Source organism: Camelus dromedarius, chromosome 9 (assembly GCF_036321535.1).
Source record: "Camelus dromedarius isolate mCamDro1 chromosome 9, mCamDro1.pat, whole genome shotgun sequence".
Taxonomy (NCBI): domain Eukaryota; kingdom Metazoa; phylum Chordata; class Mammalia; order Artiodactyla; family Camelidae; genus Camelus; species Camelus dromedarius.
The window spans coordinates 77646643-77654958 of record NC_087444.1 but is presented as its reverse complement, the minus strand read 5'-3'; the positions used below and the strand labels follow the sequence as shown (position 1 = coordinate 77654958).

At 57.5% G+C, this 8316-nt stretch overlaps 1 protein-coding gene and 1 long non-coding RNA gene across 9 annotated transcripts in view; one reads left to right on the top strand and one right to left on the bottom strand.

Moving 5' to 3' along the window:
• Window positions 1-688: 688 nt before the first annotated feature.
• Window positions 689-8316, bottom strand: part of EPS8L1 (EPS8 signaling adaptor L1) — a 24909-nt gene continuing 17281 nt past the window's right edge. For all 8 annotated transcript variants that reach the window (XM_064489738.1, XM_064489737.1, XM_064489740.1 and 5 more), the window contains 13 exons: window positions 7900-8161; window positions 7512-7638; window positions 7225-7313; window positions 7055-7129; window positions 6809-6957; window positions 4767-4908; window positions 4620-4648; window positions 2634-2766; window positions 2414-2545; window positions 2028-2208; window positions 1671-1845; window positions 1153-1285; window positions 689-1064 (listed from right to left, as the gene is read on the bottom strand). In XM_064489738.1, the coding sequence (XP_064345808.1) occupies window positions 978-1064; window positions 1153-1285; window positions 1671-1845; window positions 2028-2208; window positions 2414-2545; window positions 2634-2766; window positions 4620-4648; window positions 4767-4908; window positions 6809-6957; window positions 7055-7129; window positions 7225-7313; window positions 7512-7638; window positions 7900-8161 (1714 nt within the window). In that variant the 3' untranslated portion in view covers window positions 689-977. The remainder of the gene's footprint in view (window positions 1065-1152; window positions 1286-1670; window positions 1846-2027; window positions 2209-2413; window positions 2546-2633; window positions 2767-4619; window positions 4649-4766; window positions 4909-6808; window positions 6958-7054; window positions 7130-7224; window positions 7314-7511; window positions 7639-7899; window positions 8162-8316) is intronic.
• LOC116154668 (uncharacterized) overlaps window positions 7060-8316 on the top strand; it is a 4091-nt gene continuing 2834 nt past the window's right edge. Inside the window, exon 1 of the long non-coding RNA XR_004138596.2 lies at window positions 7060-7169. This is a non-coding gene — a long non-coding RNA (uncharacterized LOC116154668). The remainder of the gene's footprint in view (window positions 7170-8316) is intronic.

Below are 8316 nucleotides of genomic sequence, written 5' to 3'. Positions count from 1 at the left end.
CCTGAGAAGGCAGGAAGCTTCCTGTTAGCTGTCGTCCTGCAGGATGGAGAGTGGCCAGGAAGCCTGTGACATGTTCAGGAGGCAGCCACTTCTCTGGAGCTGGACCCCTGGCTGGAGATGGGGGGACAAGATGCAGAAGTGGATGCTGGGAGACTAACCTAACCTGGGGATGAGGGCAGGCTTTTCCAAAGAGGGTATTTGAGCTGGACCAGGAAGGCTAAACAGGAATTCAACAGGCAGAGAACTGTTTCAGCCAGCAGAAACCAGCCAGTGTAAAACTCCAGTGGTTGAGGGGACTTGTGGGGCATGGAGAAGGGCAGGACCACAATGCATGGGGAAACGAGGAGGTGAGAGACGAGGTTGGACTGGTAGGGACCAAGCTGCTCAGGGCCTCGAATGCCCGGCTGTGGGGCTAAGATGGGTATGGAGAGCCAGAAAAGGAATTTGAGCAAGGGGTGGACTGGGCTATTAGGTGTTCAGAAGATCCCTCTGGAGAGAACTGGAAGGCGGAATGGAGGCTGGGAGGTGAGGAGGATGCCAGGGTTGGGGCCCCAGGCCAGGAGCAGAGGATTCAGAGAGAAACTAAAGCAAACGAGAGGCATCTCCTAGATTCCTTTCCTGTGGCTGTAGCTGGGGTGAAGGGTAGGTCCCTGGCCCCTGTAGAGAAGGGACAGCAGTTGACACCGCCTGGTAAGAAGAGACTGTTTATAGACTGGGCAGCGTATCACAATGCACAGGGCTCCCGAGCACATGCGCTTCCCCTAAATTGTCTCTATGTCCGTTCTTGGCCAACCCGAGAGTACCTGCTCAGGAGACTCCAGCAAGGACGGGCCAGTATGTCTACCAGGATGAGGTAAGACCACGGCTGGAACAGGTCCGCAATCCCTGGAAGGATCTACTTCCATTGGTGGGGGCAGTCTGCAGAGTCCGTTCTCCCGCGGGGCTGCCTCGAAACTTCGCGGAGGCGCGGGGAAGGATCAAAGGACCTCCGTTTTCACCTCGTCTTCCATTCTCCTCTTTTGCTTTTTCATCACTGCCTCCAGCTCTGACACTTTCTCTTTGTCCTGGAGGGTGGGGTGGAAATCAGGACCTTGGCGTCTGAGCCCTTGGTGCCCTCCCCGGACCAGGCCCAGGACGAGCGTGCCGGCTCACCTCCAGCAGCGCACGCTGCACCGAGACCTGACTGAACACGCGCGCCCCTTCCTCGGGGCTCAGCTCCCGAAACTTCTCCTTCTGCAGCGAGAATAGCTGCGCACCACTCAGCGCGCCCAGCGCGGCCACGGTCCTGAGCAAGGGCAGCGAGGGCCAATCACAGCGTAATCCTCCTAAGCCCCATCAGCCACTTCACGCCCCTTGTCCAATCAGAGCAGCATTCTAGTTCTCAAGCCGCGTGGTTGGGGGGCTGCGGACGGCTCCTGAGTCCCCACCCACCAACCATAGCGCGCCGTCCTCGGGGACGGCGCAGGGGGCCGGGCTGCACCCCGCCTTCAAAGGGAGGCGGGGCTTCCCTGGAGACTCCAATCGGAGCCTGACGTTAATTGCTGCACTCCTTTTCGACTAAGCCCGCCCCCCCCCACCCCGCCGTGGTCTGCCCCCTCTCGGCCAATCAGGGTGCTCTGCCTCTAGCTTCCATGTCTCAGGGTCCCCTTTTCTGCACCCGCCACACTCACCCCGAGCTAAAGCCCTTGGCCTGCAGCCAGGCACGGACCTCCGAGGCGTTGGAGCGCGGGCTGAGCTGCGGCTCCGGGGCGCGGGGCCCCACGGCTGCACGGCTAAGGCCCGTGAGGCCCTTGGCCAGGCGTGCCTGCAGCTCCTCGTTGATACAGAGCATCTGGGAGAATTTCTCTGCAAGCGGGAAACCGGAAGGCAGGGGGGACTCAGGGCGAAGGGCCCTGGGCTCATTGAAAGGAACCTCCAGTGTCTTCGTGATGGGGTTGCGAGTCCGTTTACTTTTTCTGAGCCTCGGTTTCCCTGACTGGAAAGCGAGGACGAGAACGGCTCACCGAGGAGGTGACCCCAGTACTCACCCTGTTTTCTGGAGTCCATGTTGTTGAGGCTCTCGCTGCTGTCCCGGGGGGACCGAGCCGGAGCAGAAGCCAGGGCCGGTGCTGGCTGGGGACAGGGAGCCGGAGCCAAGGCTGGCGGCGGAGGGGGAGCGGGAGCCAGGGCCCGCGCTGATCCGGGGGCGGGAGGAGGAGTACTGTTCTCCTAGAGAGGGGAGCAAGAGGAGACTACCTGGATCAGAGAGAGGACTGAGCCCCCCTCCCTCCTCCTGGAGGTAAATTTCTGAATCCTCAGCCACCTCCCTGCCGGTGACCTTGACCCCTTATTCCCCACGCCCCTTGTTCCCAGGACGCAGGATCTGACCCCTAACCCCTCTTCCCTCAAGTCCCAGGAGTCTGCCCTGGCTCACCAGGCTGCAGTCAGGGCTTTGGCTGTGGCCCCCCGGCGGCCCCGGGTGAGGTGTCAGGATATTATAGGGTACATAACCCTCCTGCCCGCGCTGGTCCCGAACCTTCCACCACTTGCGCTCGTCATTCAGGACCTGGAAGAGGTAGAGGGAAGGGTTCAGAGGCTGTGTCTGCAGCTAGGGCTGGGTCAACTGCAACCTTTCAGCCCCCCATCACTCTAACCTCCAACAGGTCCCACCGCTTCACGGCCAGCTCGCTGCTGTTGCGGGCCTGGAAGTCGTAATTACATAGGACCCACTTCCTGGCCGGCTCCCCCTCCAGCTGGGGCTCAGCTTCTGGTTCCTGGTCTCCGTGACTGAGGAGAAGGGGGAGGGTTGGGGGTAAGGAGGCAGCCAGCCCTGCTGCTCTGGGCTGTAGGGTTTTGGTGTGAGCTGGGGTTAAAGCCAAGCAGGGGGTCAAGGCAGCGGCCAGGTTAATACTGTTAACAGAGGTTTGAAATGGGAATAACAGTTTGAATACACTGTGCTCCTTGCACGCACCGTGCTGTAAGCACATGATATGGGTACTAGCATCAGCTCCATGGTATAGAAGAGAACATTCAGGCTGAGAGAAATAAAGTCACTTGTCCCAGATCACACAGCTAGAGACAGCTGCTGTTTACTGAGCACCACTGCGTACTGAGCTCAAGCATAATGACGACACATAACCATAGTAAGAACGGTAGCGAACGCTTATCTAGTACTTACTACATGCCAGACGCCGTTCAAAGTCTGTCACATCTATCAGCTGGTTTGATACTAGAGACATCCCTTGGTTGAATCATGAGTTTGGACCCCCTAGTTCCTCTAGAGGCCCTATTATCTCCATTTTACAGGAGAGGAACAGTGACGTAAAACGACACAGTGATGTAACAGTCACAGAGCAAAAAAGAGGTGTAGGCTGGGGCCCCGGGCAGGCTGGCCCCAGAGCTCCTGTCCTGAGTAACTCTGTTCCACCTTCACACACCTGGTCATGAACCTGAGTGCGGCCGTGACCCTGAGCTCTTAACTGCTAGCCCTACAACCTCACAGACTTCTCACTCTTTCAGGGAGGGATTGTTATTGTTTCCATTTTCCCTGCAAAGAACTTGAAGTGCAGAAAAGGTCAGTTAAAAGCCGGGGCTGTCACAAGCAGGGAAGGGGGAGTCCGCGAGACCAGGCAGCTCTGACACCCCAGTAAAAGGCACCTCAGGCCTACCTGTGCAAGGGAGAGGGGGGTCTTCAGGGCCGAGGCGCCCCCTGTGCAGGGCTGGCAGCTCCCAGCACGCTGTCCCTGCTGAGGCTCTGCCTGGGCCCTCACCCAGACCCCCTTGTGCTCCTCGAGCCTCGCTGCTTTGCTCTCTTCTCATGCCACGCAGCTTCCCTCCCACCTGCCCCTGACTTGCCCAGGGAGTCCAGGCTCCTCTAGGCCCTTCTTCTTCCAGGACCCAAGAGTCTGCACCCCCACTACTTGCTGGAGCCATGAACTTGCACTCTCAGCTCTCTCCTCCTCCAGAGACCTAGGAGTCCAGCTCTTAAGCTTTAATTTCCTTGACCTTTTACCTCCTAAAAGTTCCCAGCCTGACACCCTGCAGGGACGGAGACACTTTAGAACCTTGGGAAAGCCCAGTCTTTGCCTCCCTCAGGAGCCCAGAGATACCACCACCCTCTAACTTCCCCAGAAACCTGCCCCTTGGCCCTTTAAGTCCCAAGCCTACTCCCCTGGATCTCCGAGGTCCCAAGCACCAGACTTGAGCCTTACTTTGAAACCCAACTGTCCAATTCCCCAACCTCTTCCCTCCAACACCCAGGGCTCAGTTCTCATAGGAACCCAGGTAGGTAGCTTCCCAGGCCCTGGGAAACCATACTGCCCTCTTCCAGACCTCTGGTGACCCAGCGGTCCCTCTCAGACTTTACCCACTCCCAGCACCCTCCTCCCTTAGACCCTGGAATCTGGGCCTCCAGTTCCCTCCTCCCTCGGACCCAGAAGTCTGGGTCCCCTCTCCCTCCCTCCCTGATCCTCCCCCCTCTCCCAGCCCGGGCCCCTGTCTCAGTACCACCTCACCCACCTTTGAAGAATCAGGAAGACAAAAGGAAAAAGAAAAAAGGGGGGCAGAGTTAGCACTGGGAGCCCCCAGGAGGAACCCCACCAGGACCCCACCAGACCCAACTCTCACCCATTAACACTCACCCATTGACAGCGACCTGGGGGGCGCTTTGCTGCAGGGGATAAGAGCAGTGGGTCAGGTGGGGCCACGTCTGCCCCCGAGAATTCCCCGCCTGGCCACCCCGTGTCGCCCAGGGGAGCTGGCTGCTCTGGTCGAAGACTTAGCCTCACCTGCTGGCGCCGCCGCTCGTGCTGTAGCTGTTTCTCTACTGGGTCGTCCCAGGTGCCGCCCTCTGGGTCAGTGGCTGGGGGCTCCCAGCCGCTGCAGAACTCAGGTCTGTATGGGGGTCCTTCTTCCCGGGGTAGCTCCAGCCTGCGGCCAAGGAGGGGCCAAGGGCTCAGGCATCCTGGTCTGGCCCCAGACTTAGCCCTGTCAGTAACTTCACGAAGTTTCCCCCCTTCCTTTAAGCCTTGTTCTATTCCAACAACTCTAACCTTGCCCCTTTTTGCCAAGCCCTGCCCCTGCCTCTAAGCTGCACCCAGGACATCAACTACACTTGTAAATACCGACTCCACTCATGCTCTGCCCCAGCCTCTGAATCTCACCTGATTCCAAACTGGGTTTCTGGCTGCATACATCCTGCCCCTTTCCCTTAAGCCCAGCCTCTGGCTCTGCTCCTACCACCTTGAAGCTCTCAGCCTCCAAGCACACAGCCTGCGCCCCCTTTGCAAAACCACAGGCCAAACCTTTCCTAAGCCCGCCCCCTCGGTATGACCCCACCCCATTCCCCTAAGCCCAGCCTTTTGTTCGGGTTGGAGTTCTGGTTCAGTCTTTATCATGTTACAAAAAAAGCCCTATGATTTAAAAAAAAAAAACCAACACAATAAAAAAATGGGCAGAAGACCTAAACAGACATCTCTTCAAAGAAAACATCCAGATGGCCAACAAGCACACGAAAAGAACTCAACATTACTAATTGTTAGTGAAATACAAATCAAAACTAAAATGAGGTATCACCTCACATCAGTCAGAATGGCCATCATTAAAAAGCCCACAAACAATAAATGCCCGAGAGGGTGTGGAGAAAAAGGAACCCTCCTGTGCTGCTGGTGGGAATGTAAATTGGTGCAGCTATGGAGGTTCCTTAAAAAACTAAAAATAAACTTAACATATGATCCAGCAATCCCACTCCTGGGCATATATCCAGGGAAAAACATAATTCGAAAAGACACATGCACCCCAGTGTTCACAGCAGCACTGTTTACAATAGCCAAGACATGGAAGCAACCTAAATGTTCATCGACAGATGACTGGATAAAGAAGATGTGGAGATACATGTAATGGAATACTACTCAGTCGTAAAAACGAAGAAATCATGCCATTTGCAGCAACATGGATGGACCTGGAGATCGTCATTCTAAGTAAACTAAACCAGAAAGAGAAAGAAAAACATCATATCGCTTATATGTGGAATCTAAAAATAGGACACAAGTGAACTTATTTACAAAACAGAAAAAGACTCAGATATGGAGAACAAACTTATGGTTGCCAGGGGAAAAGGGAATGGGAAGGGATAAATCAAAGTTCAAATTTTGCACCTCTTGGGGGGTGAAGATGTTAGCTATCTTGATTGTGGTGGTGGTTTCATAGGTGTATACAGCTATTAAAATTCATCAAATTCTACATCTGAAATATGGGTAATTTATCGTACAGGAATTATACAATAAAGGTGTTAAAAAATACAAAGATTTATTTTACAACTTTTTAAAACAGAAAACAACACACTTCTCGGGGAAAGGTGAAGGATTGAAAAAACAGGTCCTGGGTACAAATTATTACAACACCACCTGGAGGTGACAGGCCTGCCTAGGAGAGAACCATGGGCACCGCCATACCACCACCACAGGGGACAGCTGCTGTCTGAGGCTCAGCAGACCGCCCACATGCCACCATCGACAGCAAAGCGTCTATGTACATCCTATAGTCTTAAACCTCTCCTACACCCTAGTTACTGGTGCTTCCTCCAATCGTATCCTGGCATTTGACCCAGTCCTGTCTCATCTTCAATTTCTTTGGCGACACCCGAACCCTAACCGCACGCACAACTACCTTCCCTCCTAGTCCCACCTCTCCCTCCCAACCCCGCCCCTAAATCACCACGCCTCCTACCTCCCAGTCCTGTCCCTCCAATCACCACGTGTCCTGACTCCCAACCCCGCCCCTCCAATCACCACGCCCCCCCCCCCCCCCGACTCTCAGTCCAGTCCCTTACCCCGGGCGGGTCCATGAGTCTCCCAGCGAGGTCCAGAGCGTGTTTTCACGTTGGGTGACGTTGTCCCGCAGCAGCGCCACAGCCTCGGAAGTCAGATGCGGCCGCCGCACGCCGCTCGCGAACTGGGGGCCGCCCGAAGCGTCCACAATCTGGCAGGGGAACGGGAGGGGGCACACCATCACACTTCCTTAACGTCGAGCCCTCCTGCTGCAGGGGGCCCTGAGGGCTGAGGCCGGGGCGTCTCACCATTTGCAGAGGTCCAAACAGGAAGTGCAGCAGCTCCTGGGAGGAGGGGTTGGCGATGTTGCCGCGCAGGCGGGCCTGCGGAGCGGGGAAGGCGCCGGTGTCAGTGTGCGGACAGGTCAGGTTTGCTATTCCCCTTGCCCCCTGAAGCCCCGGCATGGACGCGTCCTCACCAGCAGGCTGAAGGCGTACTTGATTTTCTGAAGCACGTCGGTGTACTCGGCCTCTGAGGGCGGCTTGGCCCGCAGCGTCAGGAGGCCCTCTGTGGGTAGGAGGCAGGCGCGGGGATGGAGGACATGCAGACAGCATCAGACAGGGTCAAAGAGAGGCAAAGACCAGTGAGACAGCCATAGGGACTCAAACCGGCAGAGGGTGCGAGGGGAGCCGCTGGGGAGAGGGAGGATATTGGGGAGTGGACAGGGAGGGGATGCTCAGGATTGCCACTGGGGGGACCCCTCACCCCCCGCCTCCCGGCGCCGGGTCCTGCGGCTGCGCTCCCGGTGCTCCAGCACTCGGGCCGCCTCCGCTGACTTCTGCAGCCTGGATACGAAGCTCTCCACGTCGTCGAACACGTGGTTCAGGATGTCCTGGGGGAGCAGAGCAGGGGGATGCTTGGGACCCCTGAATCCTGGACCCTCATTCTCCTGCTGAAGCCCTCTCAAACCAAGGACGCTTAGACACACTCATGCCAGGCCGCGCGCTCTGATGCCTGATCCTGCCCCGATTCAGTTAAAGCCGGCCACACCCCCAGGAGTCTGACCTGTTCCCTAGAACCAAGGCCCACCCCCTGACAGAAGAGTCACACCTGCAGCCAATCCCGCTCCCAGCCCTAAGGCCGCCCAGCTCACCACGTCCCGCTCCGCCTGCAGACTGGCTAGGTCGGGGCCGTGGGGGCCCAGGTCCCGGGAGGCCAGGTCAGGGCTGCTGGAGGCCTCCGCCCGGGCGGGCCTCCGCACCTCTTCTGCTTCTGGGATGGGATCCACCTGGGGTCGCCCGCAGCCCGCGGCCGGCTCCACCCAGCTGACCGCAGCGCGGACTGTCGGGCGGTGCTGCAGGGGAGGGGTCTCCGCGGCGGGCAAGGAATGGAGCTGCAGCTCCTTTCGCGTGGCCCTGCGGAGGGAGAAGGGGAAAAACAGAGGCTGGGCGCACCAAGGGGTCCAGGGAGGGGAGAAATTTTGGGCTTAAATCGGAAACACTGTGGCCCAAAGGGTTGGTCAAACCTAGGCTCAGAATGGTAGGGAGAAAGCTGGGTGAGATATTGGGGT